This window comes from Chiloscyllium plagiosum, chromosome 32 (assembly GCF_004010195.1).
Source record: "Chiloscyllium plagiosum isolate BGI_BamShark_2017 chromosome 32, ASM401019v2, whole genome shotgun sequence".
Lineage (NCBI taxonomy): Eukaryota > Metazoa > Chordata > Chondrichthyes > Orectolobiformes > Hemiscylliidae > Chiloscyllium > Chiloscyllium plagiosum.
Window position 1 is genome coordinate 23,485,580 of NC_057741.1, and position 20,631 is coordinate 23,506,210.

Sequence of the window (20,631 nt, forward strand, 5' to 3'; positions counted from 1 at the left end):
ACTTCAAGTAAATTCATTTGAATCTCAATGATTTTCTTTGAGTTGTTTCTATAAATTGGATCATTTCCGTTTCACTGTTGTTACTTCCAGGTGTTGCCTATCCCCTCAATGCTGCCTTTTCCCCCTATCCCACAGCATTTCTTTCTATGCTGCCCTTGTTCAGCTTGCCTCCTGGCATTGCTTCCCCTTGGCCAATGTATTGCATTTATTCTATATTTTATTTTGTAAGTTATTTCAGTTAGGAATGCTCAGTGCTGTACATGCATGGTCTTGTATTGCAACTTGCACATTTGTTTTTCTGGGCAAGGAAATGCCCGAAGGAACCTAACCTCAAGTTTATCTTTGATTTCTACAGGAACCCCTGAATCACTTAAGTCCATTCATTTAAAATCAAGATTTTCAGGAGTGGAACCACAAATTTGAGGGAGGACTGGTTGGTAATAACTAAGTAAAACAATTCTATATGTTTTCAATTTCATGAAGCATTTTTGGTTATGCATCCAGATCTGATGCTACAGGCAATCCCTGGCTTACAAATGGATTCTGTTCAGGAGTATGTTTGTGAGTCAATTTGTACACAAGTCAGAACACAATTGATTACAATACCTGTTCATAAGCACGGGTGAACACTCACCTATCAGATTCTTAAAATTAATAGTAATATGGAATCTTGTTCCTAAGTACGAATGTTTCTAAGGTAAACATAAGTCGGGAACCACATGCATATTCAATTTCAGCTGCAAAATTGGTGGTGAAGGTTTGTAAAGGGTGTAACTTACCATTTATAGGGAGGAGTGGCCCATTGTGGATTTTCAAAACCTATTATACCATTAGTAAATGTACTATCAGTCCATAAGCACTTAATCAGTGCTAAACAGTAATCATGACTTATGGCAGCGTATAATAAATTGAGGCTATAAAGGTCATGACCGAACAAGAAATGGTACATCATTAAATCCTTTGCTTTAAATCAGGAAAAGCCTATTGCAGCACTGGAATGCTATTGAAACTTTACACTCCTTAAGTTTCAGTCAGTAGAATAAAACCTTTTAAATTTTTTTTGTAAAATGTGTCAAAAACTGAAATCTATGTAGGGATAATCTGTGAAATAGATTTAATGGATCCTTACCTTCCACAGCTTAGTAATTGCCTTGACATCATTACGATCCTCTTTGTCCTCAACGTCATAGCGGGTCTGTCTGTGTCTCTCTGCGAGCTCATGATAACTCTATAAAATTCACAACTATATTACGTTATGTCAAGCGATCAACAAACAAGTGAAATGTCTTCATTCAATCTGCTCGTAATCTGTTCTAATTAATTTTAGAATCCACAAAGAATTAAATAGCTGAAGGAGACATTATTCTGAAGATCTACAGAGAGAAAAATGTAGCACAGCACATTTGTCACAACATTTTCACAGAGACACAAAAATAAAAATCTCTTTTTGAAATATCCAAATTCAGCATGAAGGGAAACATTCACAAAAACAGAAACTGCTGGAGAAACTCAGCAGGTCTGGCAGCATTTGTGGTCAATTCTGAAGAAGGGTTACTGGACTTGAAATGTTAACTCTCTATTTTCTCTTCACAGATGCTGCCTGGCCTGCTGAGTTTCTCCAGCAATTTGTGTTTTTGCATGTTTCTGACTTCCAGCATCCACACTTCTTTGCTTTATTATGTTAACTCAACAACCACTTTCTCTAGCATGTTGTTTGTCTTGTGTCAAAACACAGAAGCGTGCAGGATTACAATCGAATCCAGTTCAAAAAAAAGTATGACTGAAACTTCCCCAGCTACAACTCAATCTATCTGGTGGTCTGTCAATAGGCTTTTTAATGCTCAGACACTTAGACTCTTTGTACAAGTGACTGAACATTAATCAACATAACTCCTCATGCAGAAAACTTTACACCAGGGAGGAAATTTACAGAATAGGAAGGAAGAAATTGGTTGACATTGTGTGAGTTCTATCAGTATGAAACAGGGGTCAAAATGATCAAATTCCCAGGAAGTATATACGTTGCATCCAAAGACAATGCAAATGCTTCTAGAGCAATATTGGAATCAGATAACATTCAGGCATGCCAGCAGTTCCCTTAAAATTGGCATCTGCTCCATATGTTAACGAGAGGCCAAGTGACTACTTAGGGACCCCTTTCAGGAGTTGGGTAGAACTAAATGCAGTTCATGCAGAGCCTTCCCTGCAACCTAAAAGACAGCAAAAATTATTAAGCTCTTTTTTCAACAATGTAATCTTCATGTAGATCCAGGTACAGCTGGAGCGCAATGGTAAAACAAAGGGCAAATGTTTTCCATGAAATCTTCCTGAAGTCTTCAAACAGTTGAGCTATTGAAGATAGACCAGTGCCTATTTCAGTGGTTCAGGTAGCATCCATGGAGAGAGAGCAAGCTAATGTTGAGTCAAGATAACTCTTCAATTTCAATTCTCCTTCCCCTCAGACACTGCCTGACCAGCTGTGCTCTTCCAACACCACACTTTTTGATGCTGATCTCCAACATCTCCAGTCCTCACTTTCCCCATCAGACATTTCACGTCAGCTCTAATGAAAAGTCATCTAGACTCAAAATATTAGCTTGCTCTCTCTCCACTGATGCTGCCTGACCTGCTGTGATTTCCAACATTTGTTTTCAGCACTGTTTTCAGCATCTGCAGTAATTCGCTCCTACTTCTGTTTTCCAGTGTCTGCCACATCCTGGGAGATTTCAATAATTTTGTTCTCAAGGATCAAGCTCAATAAAGCTTTAGCTTATGGCGCAGGGAATTCCACTCTGGTCCCAATGCCATGTAATGCTGGAGGAATTGGTTTCATTACAGAAGGATCTGATCACCAGAATCGGAATGCTGAAGAATTAGTTTTTGTAAATGGAACACCGTCCTTCCTAGATGGTGCTTAATCAAAACAGGAAATTGACGGGCACGTTTGCTGAAGGGGAACCCTTATGGAGCCCGTGATTAGATTTATTACAAAAAATTTACTCTCTCATGCTGAAAACATTGATTGAGCCCAACGTGTTAACTCCAACGATTATGTCCAACAAATTCATCTCACGAATATTTTATTGCCTGACCTGAATAAATTCAATTGGAGTAAACATTTGTTTTGCCTGCTCTTTTAGATTCATTTTCTCATCTCTTTCTGTCTTTTCAAGTTGTTTCCTCAAAGTTCTGTGTCTTCTCTTCATTTCCAAAATGAGATCTTTAGTTTGTTTTGCACATTCTGTAAAAGAAATATTTAAGTTACATGTGGATAGAGTATATGGAAATGTTTGAAAGCACAAAGCACTTTTGAATTTGTGTCAATGTTACTCAGCAATTTTCAAGGGGATTCTTTGGTAGAAGATCAGTGGAACTGCTGGATAGAATTGAGTAAAAAGTTAAAAATGGCTGTTCCACCAAAGGCCACATTCCAGTTACAATAGGAAAACTGAAGAAGTCAAGTGATATTCAGGCTCTTTAATTTTAGAGAAATTTCATTAAAATTACTTTTTGATTTAGAATGCAAGTAGAATTTCAATTATAGCTTTCATATCAAAGTGACTGTCCTTGTAAATGTTCACATGACCTGCAACACATTGAGGATTCCATATTATAGTATTGTGATACAACAGGGAACATTCTGAAAGGTTACTCAACACAGTAAAGCTGCCACTTCTATAAATCTCTAAAAATTATACATTTCTGAAATGTGGGGAGCATCCGTGTTCTCAATTCTGAGGCGTTCTGCTGCAGCTCTATCAGGCACTGACATCTCGGCATAATCAAACTAAGCTTAAAGGCTGCACCGTCAGCCTCAAGCCTCACTGGATCATTTTATTTCAAAAATATACTTTATTCATAAGATATGTTGGATGTACATTACGAATCACTCAAATACTCAATAAATTGTGAAAAAAAAGTTTGGATCAAATTACACATTCCAGGCAAAATGTTAAGTGAGTGGTGTCCACTTGGTCACTAGTGGAAATGGCGTTGGCCAAAAGTATATCCTTCTTTTAAAAATGGTATATTTTATGCCCTACAAATATTCCTTTTTGTTTTTACAAACAAGTATTTCTTGTTTGCAATGAATTAATGTCCTTTGGACTGTCATTGGAGCTCAAACACTCATCATTTTTAGTTATGACAGTAAATGGTTAGCAATTTTTAGGTTCATACAATCCATATCTTTTTATCAGCTTTGAACACGTGTGGACATGACAATCCTGAGTCAGTAAAAAGTGTAACTAGAATTATAAAACTGAACTTCTACTGTGAACAACAATTCAGCTCAAAGGCTGTCTTTAAGCCTTACCATTGATGTATGTGTCCACACTGTCTTGAACAGAATGTTGTAATCTGGCTAAAACTTCTTCTTTTTGCCAAAAAGCCAATACACTATCTCTGTTGAGAACACTCAGCACTGATGTCAGCATCATTAACTTGTCTTTGCTTTCTTGCTGTACAAGCCATGTCAAGGAATGAAGGCTCTTTGTCATGAACTCCCAACGCAGCAACTTATCCAGAATAACCTACAACAAGAGCATAACTGTGTCAGTCGTAAATTCGCTGCTGAATAATTTAGTTCTTTGCTCAATTCTATTACATGTTATTCAAATCCTAGCAGGAGTGATGGTATAAGGCAACATACACAGAAGCAACCTAATGAATATACCTTTGCTAATTTGGTCTAGATGTAGGTATTTTCTGGTGGTGTTTAAGATCAGCCATCAGAGATGGTGTAACATTGCTTCAGCTTGCACAGTAAGTGTGGATTTTCTAATAGAGAGGCAGTGTTAGCCTCAGAGAGTGGAAGTTGCATTTGGGGTCCCTGCAGAACCTCCATTATAGCAGACTCCGAAACAATTGCCACATAATTAAATATTCCAAAGTACAATTCCACTATGTCTGGAATCTTCCAAAAGTATCCATTTGGATCAGAAAATCTGGAGTTTGGCAATAAAATTAAGTAAAATCGTCACTCAGGAAAGGTTAAGCTATCAAATATGTAGTCTAACTCCTGACTGACTGCTAAGCTGACCCCATAATCACTTCACCACTCTCCCCTGTTGGCCAGGAGACTGCAGAGACACAGAGATACCAATCACTGACAGGAGCTAGGAATGCTCAGTATATAAAAACTGCTGACACACCAAGGGGAAAACAGCTTGTGAACTGAGAATGACCAGAGTCCTGGTACTGCTGGGTACCAACCCATATTCTTCAGAGAAAAAGTAAGAAAGACGAGGTAATACAGAAGCCTTATTTGGACAAAGGGTAATGAAGTAATGCTACCCTAACTCGTTTATCTGGAGCCAATAAGGTAAAGACATACAATGAACATTTGAGCTTGAGCCAATGGGAAGAGAGAGAGAGAGAGAGCGAGAGTGAGAGCGAGAGAGAGAGAAGCAGAGAAACAGTTATCCAGATCGGGAATGATTAGATTAGATTACTTACAGTGTGGAAACAGGCCCTTCGGCCCAACAAGTCCACACCGACCCGCCGAAGCGTAACCCACCCATACCCCTACATTTACCCCTTTACCTAACACTACGGGCAATTTAGCATGGCCAATTCACCTGACTTGCACATCTTTGGACTGTGGGAGGAAACCGGAGCCCCCGGAGGAAACCCACGCAGACACGGGGAGAACATGCAAACTCCACACAGTCAGTCGCCTGAGTCGGGAATTGAACCCGGGTCTCTGGCGCTGCGAGGCAGCAGTGCTAACCACTGTGCCACCGTGCCGCCCACAATGATCTTGCATATTCTGTGACGATTCAGGCATGTTGGGGGGACTCAAGTGGGGGTATAAATAGGTTTTTAATTTGGTTTTTTGGAAAATATATAAGCTCTAGTCCGTAAGAGAAAATAAGTGCATGGTTTAATACATTAATAAAGTAACTTGTGAAGTTAAAAGAATTGACTCTTCTCTCTGCCCACACCAGCTTCTGCAGCTGCCAATTGCTGGGTTCAGACAACAGCTGGTGATTGCCAGACTCAAACAGGTATCAACACCCCAAAAAGAAATCTATCCCCTCTACCTCAATTGACAATCATAGAACCAAATGCCACAGCTCCTATAGAATGAATTTGGGAGTAGCTTTCTGCCTGTTTGGGGCAGGAGTGCTGGGTGCTCATCTGAAAATAAAATAAGGCAGACTTTGAGGCACACCCATTGCTTTCCAAGTATTTCTTGTTTGTTAAAAATTGTTGCATACACATTTTCAAAGAGTCATTCTTATTTTTTCTACCAACCATAATTCTCTTTTTATGTTGCATTGCAGCACTTTAACAGTTGCTCAGTTGAAAGACTTTGCACTTCCCAGTCTGTGGTGTTGGAGATCATGTGTTTTTGTTTGCTAGCAACCTACTTTAATTAGCAAGGGTTGGCGTCACACAATTTGGTAAAACAGGTGAACTTGTATCACTGCTATAAAAGTGAGATATTAAATTCCAGTCCAAAGATACCTAGGAATATTTTAATGTATACTAACCGTGATTTGAAAAGTCAGGGAGTCAGTTAGCAGATTTTCCACCTGTGACATTTTCTCACTCATGTTCCTTATTATCTCCTGTCCAGTGATCTTGGAGAGTTTGGAATGATTCAAGAGGGAGAACCGAGCACTTTCAATTTGCTTGAAGAATCCACTGAGCTGACATAAACAATTGTTAACAACATTATAGATTACCTTGGCTCACAATGAGGGTCTTCCTGGCAGCTCAAAGCTTATAGATTGAGAAAAACAACTTACCGGAAAGCAGGAGAGTGAGGAATATTAGTAGCACGCATTAATCACCCTCGAAAAAATAAAATACTTGCATAATAGAGTTTCCACTATGTTAAGAAATGCACAGGACAGAAAACGTCCTGTGTTTTAGAGAAAAATAAACCTGCCAAGATATTTACATGACCAACAGACCCTCAGAACCAGGGTGTACTGCAGCACACTTGCTCTAAAGGAAACGAGGCAAATAAGAACACTTTGGGATAAATCCTCTGATGGAATAATAGGTGCAAAATGGGAACAGGAAGATCACAGATTTATATTCACGCCATGGACAAGGTAAGGTTACCATAAGTCCACACTTTCTCATTAGACAGGTGAATTTAACCTAAGGGTCATCGTGCCCCAGATGAGGGCCAAGGCTAAGAAGCTGTGACCTTCATGGTGACCTCAGTTGGTTGGACAGCTCATTTGCAATGCACAATGATGTCAACTGCGAGGGTTCAATTCCTGTACTGGCTGAGATCACTACTTACAATACAACAGACCCTTGGGTCCACCTCCATCAGAGTTGCCATCTTGCAGTTTGCAGTATTTCTCACACTCGGTTCTTTGTCCCAGTTTGGTGCTTTGACTGTTTCTGAACTAGATTGGAACATTAATGTTTCCCTCGTTTCTTTTGGATTTATTCTGGGATTGCTCTTTCTTTCCTTGTGTATGGATGTGGACTGAAAACTCCAGAGATAAAAAAAAAACTTCAAATGCTGTGGTTTGTTTTTAAATTTTATAGTGCTTACAATATTTTTTAAAAAATCAAAAATTGTTCTTGGCATTTTTAAAAGCTATTTCTAAATGTTTGCTAATAACTGCTACTTTTCAGCATAAAGGTTATTTTTAAAACTTAAATTCATTTTAAAAAGTAATTTGGGACTGAGAATTTACAAGAAGAACAGGAAGATCAGAAAGCACCAAAACCTACCTAAGGATCTTGGAACATCTACTGATGTCTTATTGGGTACTCAGCACTCTGGCCCAGGGTGTAGGATAGCTGTGGCAGTTTAGTTGCAAGACTTTGATGACTGCAGCAAGGGACCCTACCATCCCCAGGAAACAGTGGGATTTGCATCTAAGAAGGTTGGAGACAGGACTTTCATTTTCACATAGGATGCATTGGTGAGGTGAAGCTCACCAACACACCACTATTGAGGCTGTTGGTGTACATTAGCCCAGGTCCATCTTCGAGTGTCCACGGGCTGGAGGTGGCGCATGTTTATGGTGAAACTAAAGAGGTGAGAGAGCACCGTGAGTAACACACCAGTAGGGTTTGGGGTGCTGTGGTGTCGTGTAGCATCCAATATTGATGCTACATGATAGAGACTGGGTGGCAATACTGGGTGGGAGACTGTCCTTAGGTGGTCAACATTTTCCCAAACAAAAGCCTAAGTTGGGCCAAAAGTGGATCAGCCTTAGCATCACCTATCACATTATAAAACAGCAGACAGGTCTGGGCAAACAAAAGCTGATGGTAGGCCATCCAAAACGTTTACTGGGTCACAACTCCCTACCCTTGCAAACCCACTGATAAGTGAATGTAGTGTTCTGCTCCCAGAGTCAAATTGTAACACAACAAAAGCAATTCCAATGGTTGGAAAGTTCATTCATCACAATTCTGAATTATCGGAGGATGCACAAGGCAGATTCTCTCTTAGGATTGCAATATCACTTAGAGTGCGTCTCACATGTCAAACTGTTAACATATACATCAGACAGAGTTGTGTGTGGGTTCCTCCAAACTCAAAGCAGTTGATTGTGGTTTAGGGTATCCACCTATTGTCTAACTAGATGATACATGTTGAGTAATCAATATAAAGTTTGTTGCACTACTGCAACTATTCACAGGTTCTGAGAATCTAACCTACATCACTATTGAGACTGTAGGTGTACAGTAGGCCAGATCCATCTCCTTCTTTAGTCTGATCAAATCCATGTCACATGATCTCAATTGGTGGTACTTATTACATTCAACCAAGTAAGCCTTTCAAGCAATATATAATATGCCAGCACTTTTGTCTCTTTTTCCAACTGAATCACCAATAATGCTGCTAAACGGCACTGTATTGGAATATTTCTCAAAGGGTCAACTGACTTAAGTAACAATAACCAGCCACGTTTGCATTACTTTATTGGTACATGAAGGTCTTGGAATTTGTGTGCCAAAGGTTTCCAGTTGCACTTTGTTGTGTTCCCTACTAAAATGTCAGGAAACAATGAGGTTATTGTACGGACAATAGGTGATTTGGTAAGGGCAAAAAACAGACATGGAACAGGTTAATAAGCAAAGTTTGCAGCAGATTATCATGGTCCATCCACCTAATAGATGGTACTGTAGAGTAGCATAATGTTGCTGTTCCTTAAAATATACTGTATTTTCCCACATCTGTTTTTGGATCCTGCTGGTACACAGTGCTGAGTCTGACTTCTACCTCCTCAGAGGATTTGCGATCTCTGGTTGTCAAAGCATAGCTACTGGAGTGCCAAACAAGGCAAATTATCATTGTGTTCACATTATATAATTGCAATTGTACTTTGTCTGTCATATAAAATGGGATGTATTGTGCTGCTCTGCTACTTTAATGGAGGTTCAGTTTTATATCTATACTTAGATGCATCTTGTTTTTGGTCTTACAACTGGTTTTTCCTCTTGCAGCCTTCAATAAGGCTAATAAATATTTAACAAGTCTTACCTTTAACCTGTTTAAGGGCTATAATGAGTTCTATCCCTTTACTGCTGTGGAATTGCACTCTGTGTTGGGAACATGTTTAAATGACCTTAGCTTGCAAAATCAAATCATTACATCTGACATAAATTTTAAAAAATTCTTTCATGATAAGTATCATTGGCTAGGAGAGCAATAATTGCCTATCCCTAATTGCTCACAGGGCAGTTAAGAATCAAATCTATTGCTGTGGGTCTGGATTCGCCCATAGGCAGACCAGACAAGGAACGCAGATTCCCTTCCCAAAAAAGGACATTAGTGCACCAGCTAGAAATGTAGAAAAAAAAAGAGAGGAATAGACCTTTCAGCCATTCAAACCTCCACCACCATTCAACATGATCATGGCTGGTCATCAAACTCTGTACCCTGTTACTGCTTTCTCCACTTACCCTTTGATTCCTTTAGCCCTAAGAACTATACCTAAGTCCTTCTTGAAAATATGCAATCTTTTGGCCTCAACTGCTTTCTGTGAAAGTGAATTCTACAGGCTCACCAATCACTGGGCAAAGAAACCTTTCCTTATTTCAGTCCTAACTCAGATGGTTATTCATGACAATCAACATAATTAATGAGCTTTTAATTCCATACTTTATTGAATTCAATTTTCACCATCTGTCACAATAGGACTCCAGCTATGTGCCCAAACCATTAGCCTGAAGGTGCACAGTATTATTCCAATCAGATTACTACTGGGTCACTGCCTTCTCCCATAAAGAGTGATGTGGTCCTGCTGCTGTTGCAACAGACTGCATTATACATTGAAATAGTCTTACCTGTTGTATAGTATATTGCAAATAATTATGTTCATCTTGTTCAGTTTCCTCCAAAGTATAATGTTGCTCACAGTCTTTCCTGTTGGCCTTACCTCGCAACACCAGCTGCTCTGTCTTCTCCAGCTTCTCCAGTTCCTTTGAAACAGAAGAGTTCAATCACAGTTTGAGCTAAAAGGAGAGGCTGAAAAGGCTAGGGCTTTTTTTCCGTGGAGTCTCAGAGGCTGAAAGGTGACCTTGTAGAGGTTTGTAAAATCGTGAAGGGCAAGGATAAGGTGAATAGCCAAAATATTTTTCCTGGGGTAGGGGAGTCTAAAACTGGATGGCATAGGTTTAAAGTGAGAGGGAAAGATTTAAAAGAGACCTGAGGGGCAACGTTTTTACACAGAGGGTGGTGCATGTATGGAATGAGATGCCAAAGGTAGTGGTTGAGGCTGAAACAGTTACAACATTTAAAAGGCATCTGGATGGGGATATGAATAGGAAAGGTTTAGAGGGATATGGGCCAAGTGCTGGCAAGTGGGATTGGATCAGTGTTGGATATCTGGTTGGCGCAGATGTGTTGGACCGAAGGGTTTATTTCCATGCATAAAACTCTATGACATGTAAGGTGTGCATTGATATCACTTTACAAAAAGTTAAAAACTAAAATGAGTTGATTCAAAAATAATGTAATGGTGGTAAATTCCTCACTGCAATATTATTGAAATTAATTATGTTTGGAATAATGTTTCTCTCAGCTTTCTGTCACTCCACCCTTCCCTCTTGGAGCCACTGCAAATTTCACTATGCAACTGGTCCTTAAAGGCCAAAGTCAAATATATTTACTTTCCTTTCTTTATTATGAAGAAATGTCTCAACTTCTCTCAATGATTCCTCCTAACAGCCCAGGAAATTACAATTTTGTAACTCCAAAGTCAAAACACTCCTCGTCAATATGTAAATACACTAGCATTGTGCTGTTGAGTTCCCCAAGTAACAATATCATTTTTAAATTAATTATTTAATTATGTAGAACCCCATAGCTTTTAAGAAAGTAACTGAAATCATTGTAAATAGAAACATGAGACTAAATTTAAAGATCACTGCAGAAGTTCTGTTCACCAGATGGAAAGGGAGTGACGAGTCCACTGCCATTATTTTCTGCAAGACCCGATAGACCTTAACATGAATCAAGCACACACCTGGTCAGACTTCCTGATTCCTGGAAGGGGAATTTTCTACCCAGAAATCCAATGCTCCCCCCCTCAGTCAGATACCAACAAATCAGATATCCACAGCTCAAATTGTCACTGGACTCCAAGGAAAAAGATGAATGAGATGGATTCACCAGGGCCAGAGAAGTGGCAAACAACATTCAAGCCATGCAAACTCCAGGCAATGACCATCTCCAAGAAGATGGAATTAACCATCTCCCCTGTGATGTTCAATGGCATTACCATTGACAAATCCACACTATCAGTGACCTAGGGTCACCATTGACCACAAACTGAATTAGACTGACCACATAAATACTGTGGCTGCATGAGTAGGTCAGAGGCTAGGAAAAAAGGTGAGGACTGCAGATGCTGGAGATCAGAGTCGAGAGTGTGGTGCTGGAAAAGCACAGCAGGTCAGGCTGCATCCGAGGAGCAGGAGAAGGGGGATTAGGAGTTAAATAGGAGGATGGAATGGGGGTGGAGGGAAGGTAGCTGGGGAAAGTGAAAAGTAAATGCAGGTGGGGGGATGTAGTGATAGGTCAGAGAGGAGGGTGGAGTGGATAGGTGAGAAGGAAGATGGACAGGTAGAACAGTTCAAGAGCGCGGTGCCGAGTTGGAGGGTTGGATCTGGAATGAGGTGAGGGGAGGGGAGATAAGGAAACTGGTAAATTCAATGTTGATGCCATGCGGTTGGATGGTCCCAAGGCAGAAGATGAGACATTCTTCCTCCAGTCGTCGGGGTCTTGGATTTGGCAGTGGAGGAGGCCCAGGAGGCTAAGAATCCTGTGATGAGTAACTGACCTCCTATCTCTTCAATGTCTGTTCATCATCTACAAGACACAAGTGAGGAGTGTGTGGAATACTCCCCTCTTGCCTGAGTGGATGAATTCTAAAAACAGATAAGATGCCTGACATTATCCAGGACAAAGCAGTCTGACTGATTGGCACTGCACCTGCCATTTTCAACATTTCCTCCCTTTATCACTGACACACAGAGCAATAGTATGATAGTATGTTACATCTTTCAGAAGTACTGCAGCAAATCACTAAGACTTCTTTGACAGTACTTTCCTAAACCTGTGAGCTATACCACCTACAAGGCCAAGGGCAGCAGATACATTGGAACACCACAATCTAGAGGCTCTCCTCCAAGCCACACACCATCCTGAGTGACAACTATCTCACTGTTCGTTCACTGACCTTGGCTCAATATCCTGGAGTTCCCTTCCTAAAAGCACTGAGAGTGTCCCTACACCCAAGGACTGTAATAGTTCAAGAAAGCAACTCACCTGTACCTTTTCCAGGAAGATTACGGATGGACAATAAATGCTGGCTCAGCCAGCAATGCCCTCATCCCAAGAACAAATTTTAAAAATTATAACAGTGACTTAATAGGATCAAGTACTTGATTGGCTACAAGGTGTTTTAAGGACTCCAATCGCTATGAAAAGCGCTATATAAATGTAAGTCTTTCTTTCCACATGTGCTACTAGCTATGCCCATGCCCACATCTTTATGATATTTTACAACAAACATAACACTTGACCAGTCGATACAAATCATTTAGTTGGTTATTTTTTGTTGTCTTTTCAAATGGAGTAGTTGAGAATAAAACTTTGTTTGAGTCATAAGGCCACAATTTTAGTACAATGAAATAATTCTGTACTGCAAAATTACATTAAACTAAGTGATTGTTTTTTTTTCAATTTGATTTTAAAGTGTGAGATTGAACATTACCTTTTCTTGTGTGGATAGAATGTCTCTGTAAAACTCCTCATCTATTTTCTCTTTCAAGTACAAATCATTCAGTTGTATTTTCAGAAGTTGAAGAAACATCTAAAATGAAAGAGGGGCGTATTCAGAGTTCCTGAACAATAAAGGTTTGGCAAATAACGCAGCAATATCACCTATATATGTTTTTTTTTGTTATATGCAGTTTACAGTATTAATAAAAGCAACATATAATCTACATTATGTTACATACAAACAATAAAGGGGAATAAAGCATTTATCAGCAGTTCACTGGCAGTCTTGTATTCATTCTGAGTTCAAGGGGAGATCCTGCTAACAGCGCTGGTACGGGCATGAACACCATAGGTGATTCTCCTAATTTGGAATGGGATAATGACAAGACCAACTTAACAGGGACAAAATTGTGGCTATACAGAGCTTCTGGCAATGCAATGACACCATCACCATTTCTAGGTTAGGATATTCTATATATAAGAAGGACCTTATTATTTCTCTAGACATACCATATATTTTTCTTGTCGTAATTCTGCATCTAAAAGCCTCAGGTTCTGCAGACAGAGTCTGTATAGTCCAAGCTCTGCTTCAGGACTGTTAAGTAGGCAAAAACACAAAATCACAAATGATCAACAGTGAATAATATTTTAAAAATTCTGAAAACGTAGAAACATCTGTATAGATGTGTAAACATGAATTTTTACTTATTAAACTTCTTACAATGTATACCGTTCCATTACAGATTCCTACATCTATATTTATGGTAGAAACGGTCTATGCAAACTTCTCATGCCACAGTAACAATAAAAGCAGAACATTCTGGAAACATACCAGGCAGAAGTGAGGACTGCAGATGCTGGAAACCAGAGTTTAGATTAAAGTGGTGCTGGAAAAGCACAGCAGATCAGGCAGCATTCCGAGGAGCAGGAAAATCGACGTTTTGGGCAAAAGCCTTTCATCAGGAATGGAGGCAGGGAGGCGCCAGGGTGAAGGGATAAATGGGGGAGGTGGAGCTGGGGAGAAGGTAGCAAAGCGTACAGTAGGTGAATGGGGGTGGGGATGGAGGTGATAGGTCAGAGGGGAGGGTGGAGTGGATAGGTGGGAAGGGAGATTGGCAGGTAGGACAGGTCATGAGGACAGTGCTGAGCTGGAAGATTGGAACTGGGGTAAGGTGGGGGGAGGGGAAATGAGGAAGAGTCTGTTTCAGTACATGGTTGAAGAGCTTCAGGGCAGAGGAGATGACCTGGGGGTTGCAGTGAGAGAAAGACTCACTGAGATTCTTTGTTGCAGTCAGAGAGAGACTCACTGAGATACTTGGCACCAACTCATGCAAGAGAAATACTAACTCTATTTCTCTCTCTGCAGCCAAACCTTCTGACTATATTCAGTGTTCTATGTTTTCATTTCAGATGTCTCACTTCCTCTAATTTTACTTTTGTAGGCTGCAGTAACATCCAACAACTCTGGGGACAATAAACTTATTTTATTTTTCCCAGATTCTTAAAACTTAATTGGAGGAAAGCATATCTGCTCCAATTTTCTACTCTTCCAATTTCCCCTATGCTTTGATACTTAATTATAAATATTATAAAATGCAAGTAATATATAAATTAAGGATAGAATGCATGACTTCATATTGTAGAATGAAGTAAATCTTCTCATTTTGTTCTAATTAACTCGCAGTCTCAAACTTTGTTTCAGCGAAGATAGAATGTGTGACATTAAAATTACTTTTGCAAGTTTGGTCCAATTATCCCCTAGCTACTTCCTTATCCCTTTCATGTGAGTAACACATTTGATGTGACTGAGTGAAATACAGTGAGATAAATTGGCATATGTCTGTCCCGAGTACACTTCTTGAAGATATTTTACCTTGTATATCCCAGTACCTCAGAAAAGAAAGTCACTATCGGAACTGTGTTATTTTCATTAAAGACTGTTGTTGATGGTGGACAATCCCCTGGAAAGCAACAGGAACCTCTCTCACCCTTGTGATCGAGTAACTCAGAATCTGATAAAACAAAGTCTTCTTCTGTTCTTTTGGTGGAATCTCTCTGTTTCAATCCTTCTAATAGAGAGGGATGAGATGATCCATCTGCTAGTGGCTGGAAATAAAATACCAGTCACAATTCATAACTTGTAAATAGAAAATCAGCTAAAAGACTCAGCAGGTCTGCCAGCACCTCTGGACAGACAGAGAGAGTTGATTTTTTAAATCAAATATGACTCTTCGTTGGTCTCAGCCCTGCTGAGTGTTTCCAGCACTTCTTCAGATTTCCAGCATCCTTGGTTAATTTGCTTTTATGATTGAAAACTTATTCTCAATCATTGTTTTATTAAAAAAGAATTAGGGAGTAACATCCCACCCTAGAAGTGGAAAATCACATTTTGCATTTGGAGTATTTAATTAGACAACTAAATTATTGGTTATATAAATCTTTTAAATTGCAAACCTAATAAAAACTATCATTTAACCAGATTTTATAACTATTTTTCTAGTAAATGCAGCTTTTCAATCCAAAAGCATAATATAATCATATATTATCTATTAATTAATGCAAACCAAAACAACTATCAACTGCTTAATGTATTACGAAAATTGCCACTCATTATAACAACAGTGATCCTTACCCTGAATTTTTGATTAATGGGATATACGACTCTTGCCTTCAGTGCAAAAGCAGCTATATTACTGTTCAATGATGTTTCATTTTCCTGTCAAATAAAAAATGTATTAGCCAATCAAAATGTTTTGCTGAAGTGTTACAAGTCATTTCTCTTTCTGGGAGCTTAGGGATATCACAGAGCACTCAGGCCATGTTTAAAGTTTAGTTAAATGCTTATATTTCAATGTAAAGCAAAATGAAAGTTGTAATTACAAAAAAAAGCACGTTCCAAAAAATGCACATTTTCAAAGTCCAAACAACATTCAAACTTGAAACAACCAAGGATTACTCCAATTATTCCAATAAGAACATTTTAAACTATTGAGAATGCCATTTCATATAATTTCATGAACCATTATTTTGAATGAATTGATAACTTATTAACAGATTCCCCGACAACATTAATTATTATAAGATATTATGCTGTTTAATAATGTCAAATATTATAGGCTCCATGGGATTAGAATAGTTAGGTGGTTGTTTTTCACTGGTGTGGACATTATGGGCCAAAGGACCTTTATCTGCGCTGTAGATCTTGATGATTCTATGACATTTTAAAAGACATCCATTAAGTGAATGGAACACTGAATGATTCCAGGGTTATCGATGTTCTGGCTTCTTAATGTCCAGAGCTCATTTCCTGAAATTCTCTTGGTGAAAAGTTCAATCCCAGCTGGATTCACTATTTTTCTAGAGGAAGGGAACAGGAACTCAGTGTCATAGGCTTCAACTGGGGTCCCAGTTAATTTGTGAGTGGGTGTTTGGTCAGGATGAAGAGATTTACCAGGATGTTGCCTGGTGCGGAAGGCTTGAGTTATAAAGAAAGGCTGGATAGGCTTGGACTTTTTTCACTGGAGCGTAGGAGGTTGTGAGACAATTTTACAGAAGTTTATAAAATAATGAGAGGTATAGATAGTGTTCATGGTAGTTGTCTTTTCCCTAGGATTGGGATGCACATTTTTAAGTTGAGAGAAGAGAGATTTAGAAAAGATATAAGGGACACTTTTTCTTTACGCAGAGGGTGGTTCACATGTGGAATGGACTTCCTGAAGAAGTGGTGGATGTGGGTACAACTATAAAATTTAAAAGACATTTGGAGGCATATGGGCCAGGAGCAGGCAGGTGGGACTAGTTTCGTTTGGGATTATGTTTGGCATGGAATGGTTATACCAAAGCGTCTGTTTCTGTATTGTATGACTCGATGGCTCTATAATAAGGGATGGACAGTGGTGGTGGAGTCAGGCAGAGAATGTCAAGGTGAGTGAACCTCACCACTAAACAAAATGAAATATTGTTACCATCCTAAAATTGCACTTCTGTACATTTAATATAGGACTCCATTGGCTTCCTGAACATCTCACTTTGTCTGCCCAAAAGAGTCAGGCTAATTTTGTGACACGATTGGACAGAAACAGGATTTAGTTTTGCAGATTTAAAGTTCCTGATGTGCGTTCAACTTGCAGGATTGAGATACTTTGCAATAATTAATCATTTTGATTTGGTTAAGCATGTGAGGAATTAGATTATACTTTGTTCTTTCAGGATTTGTTGTAAACAGTTCTGTAATGAAGAAAGCCATCGGGTCCAGTCAAATTGAAGGCCATTAGTTTATAGTTTTATTGCTGTTTATGGCTCAGGCTAATAGAAATTTAGGCTAACAAATGTGAAAGTGCTTTTGAAATGGACACAGCTTTTATTTAAAGATATAATTATGCATGCTTTGGATTGGATAAGTGTAAGTTAAAGTATGTAATATGTCTATAAATTTTGTATGTGTTTTTTTGGAATTCGGTTCGACAGCAGTGTTTGTAGTCTTTTAAGTTTTTAAAATATTTTTAGTTGTATCAATTGGGATATTTGTAATGATCGTCAATTATCCAGTGTTGATTCCATACCTAGATAGTCACAGAAGTGGCCATTACTTGTGCCACCTTACCTTGGTAAAGAGCTCTGGCTTTGGGGAAAGCTAAGAGACACAAGCTGTCACAAAAGGGATTTATTTAACAAATTGTTTGTCATGTCAATGAATGAATCCTGAGACTGTAGGAAGTGATGTCAGTAAAATGCCCATCACTTTTAAATAAACAATCAGGAATTGGACAGATACTACCAAGGCACCAATCTAAGATTGACTATGATTTATGTGTGGTTCATACACCAAAAAGGTAATTAAAGTTCCAAACGGCTCTGTTCATGTACAAGGGATAGTTGCTACTGAAGGTTAATAAGCTATGGTTCTTAGAGGTTTGATGCACCATATGGAAGATCAAAGACAGAAGAAGGGGCGGCACGGTGGCGCAGTGGTTAGGACTGCTGCCTCACAGGGCCAGGAATCCGGGTTCGATTCCAGCCTTGGGCGACTGTCTGTGGGGAGTTTGCACATTCTTCCTGTATCTGTGTGGGTTTCTTCCGGGTGCTCCGGTTTCCTCCCACAGTCCAAAGATGTGCAAGTCAGGTGAATTGGCCATACTAAATTACCCATAGAGTTAGGTGCATTAGCTCAGAGGAATGGGTCTGGGTAGGTTACTCTTCGGAGGGTCGGTGTGGACTAGTTGGGCCGAAGGGCCTGTTTCCACACTGTAGGGAATCCAATGTCAGTCAACAGAACAAGAGACCTGGGCCTGGTTTAACTGTGTCAGGAACTGGCATCCAAGGCAGATCCACAGTGACCATTGCTTTTATTAAGTATGATTTAATTTATACTTGTTACCATAAACTGAATAAATTCTGTAAAGCTTGTGAAAACAGATTTTTATTTGGAATGGGTCTTGTAATTAATCAGGATTAGTGAACTTTTAGATTGAATTTTGAGGGAGCCTATAATGGTAATTGATTTGGGTCATATAATTAAACTTCAAGGGCACCCCATCCGTCAGAGAATCGATAGTAAACCTGTGTCATTTCCATGGGGAGGTTCAAATAAATGAAATACTTTGAGGTAAAACTCCTGAGTGCCAAAAGCTGCTGGCCAATCCACAGTTCTCCACTGCTGGCAGCTGTCAGGGATCACCACTGGATCTGATATATGAAGGTTGACTGAGGGTCAAGGGGAGAACCTTGTCAGAGAGGTGAGAATGGAAGCAACACCTACTTTCACAAAACCCGATACCTCAATCAGGCACAGAACATCTGACAGCAACACCAACATGCCATTTCAGATTTGCTGGGTGGCTTTTGATTACATTAGATTAGATTAGATTCCCTACAGTGTGGAAACAGGCCCTTCAGCCCAACAAGTCCACACCGACCCTCCGAAGAGTAACCCACGCAGACCCATTTCCCTCTGACTAATGCACTTGATGCTATGGGCAATCTAGCATTGCCAATTCACCTGACCTGCACATCTTTGGACTGTGGGAGGAAACCGGAGCACCCGGAGGAAACCCATGCAGACACAGAGAGAATGTGCAAACTCCACACAGACAGTTACCCGAGGCTAGAATCAAACCTGGGTCCCTGTGCTCTGAGGCAGCAGTGCTAACCACAGAGCCACCGTGCCACCGTTTTGGGAAACACTTGAAAGTTGTATGGTGCAGCTCACATTTAATCCCTGAACTACCTCTAAATTCCAGCCTAATTAATTCATTAATAAGCCTAATCAACATCCTGTCAGACTGGGTGAGTTCCTATTATTGGCCCATTCTCACATCTGATTTAATCTGAAGATTTTTCCGTTTCTAGAAAAATAATATCCAACAACTGAGTGGATGCAGCCACCATGTTTTGCTTCTGTGACAAAATAGAAACCATCTAGAAAGTCAAGATCCAGTTCAGAATTTCAGGCTTCGTGGTCAGGGATAGTCGAAACAGGGAATGTGGATATATTTCAATCCAATTTTAAACTCACAGATGCTATGCTTCATTTTATATGCTTTTCATACATTCCTACATCATTTATAACATGTTAATTGCTTAAGCAAATTTGTCATGCAGTAATAACAACTTCATGTTAGCAATGATGTTGTTTCTTTGTTTACAACAGCTAAAAGACTATCGTTGCAAAGGGTCAGATGGGAGTTTAATTAACGGTTTGAGGAAACTTTTGTTGATTGGAATGTGCTTGAGTTTCAATGTAGAAGCACACACCATTGCCAAATTGTCTTGCATCCAGGACGTTAAACTGGATTATGATGTTTGTTTGCCCTAGAAATACTCAATATGTTTTTCAAAGTTTGGGTGAAGATTTGTAGCTCAGGTGCTCGTTGTTGTGGTTCTGTTCGCCGAGCTGGGAATTTGTGTTGCAGACGTTTCATCCCCTGTCTAGGTGACATCCTCAGTGCGTGGGAGCCTCCTGTGAAATGCTTCTGTGATGTTCCCTCCGGCATTTATAGTGGTTTGAATCTGCCGCTTCCGGTTGTCAGTTCCAGCTGTCCGTTGCAGTGGTCGGTATATTGGGTCCAGGTCGATGTGCTTATTGATTGAATCTGTGGATGAGTGCCATGCCTCTAGGAATTCCCTGGCTGTTCTCTGTTTGGCTTGTCCTATAATAGTAATGTTGTCCCAGTCGAACGCATGTAGTTTGTCATCTGCCTGTGCGTCTACTAAGGCTAGCTGGTCGTGTCGTTTCGTGGCTAGTTGGTGTTCATGGATACGGACCGTTAGCTGTTTTCCTGTGTGTCCTATGTAGTGTTTTATGCAGTCCTTGCATGGGATTTTGTACACTACATAGACAGCTAATGACCCGCATCCATGAACACCAACTAGCCACGAAACGACACGACCAACTATCCTTAGTAGCCACACAC

The 20,631-nt window shown here is 39.7% G+C and overlaps 1 protein-coding gene across 4 annotated transcripts in view; it reads right to left on the minus strand.

Moving 5' to 3' along the window:
- LOC122539418 (ellis-van Creveld syndrome protein-like) overlaps positions 1–20,631 on the minus strand; it is a 48,397-nt gene that overhangs the window by 22,774 nt on the left and 4,992 nt on the right. For all 4 annotated transcript variants that reach the window (XR_006309075.1, XR_006309074.1, XM_043674236.1 and 1 more), the window contains exons 3-11: positions 15,852–15,935; positions 15,093–15,325; positions 13,730–13,814; positions 13,212–13,310; positions 10,279–10,413; positions 6,498–6,656; positions 4,316–4,532; positions 3,093–3,241; positions 1,130–1,228 (exon numbers count right to left, since the gene is read on the minus strand). Coding sequence is in view for 2 of the 4 variants with exons in the window: in XM_043674236.1 (XP_043530171.1) it covers positions 1,130–1,228; positions 3,093–3,241; positions 4,316–4,532; positions 6,498–6,656; positions 10,279–10,413; positions 13,212–13,310; positions 13,730–13,814; positions 15,093–15,325; positions 15,852–15,935 (1,260 nt within the window). In the remaining 2 variants the exon portion in view is untranslated. The remainder of the gene's footprint in view (positions 1–1,129; positions 1,229–3,092; positions 3,242–4,315; positions 4,533–6,497; positions 6,657–10,278; positions 10,414–13,211; positions 13,311–13,729; positions 13,815–15,092; positions 15,326–15,851; positions 15,936–20,631) is intronic.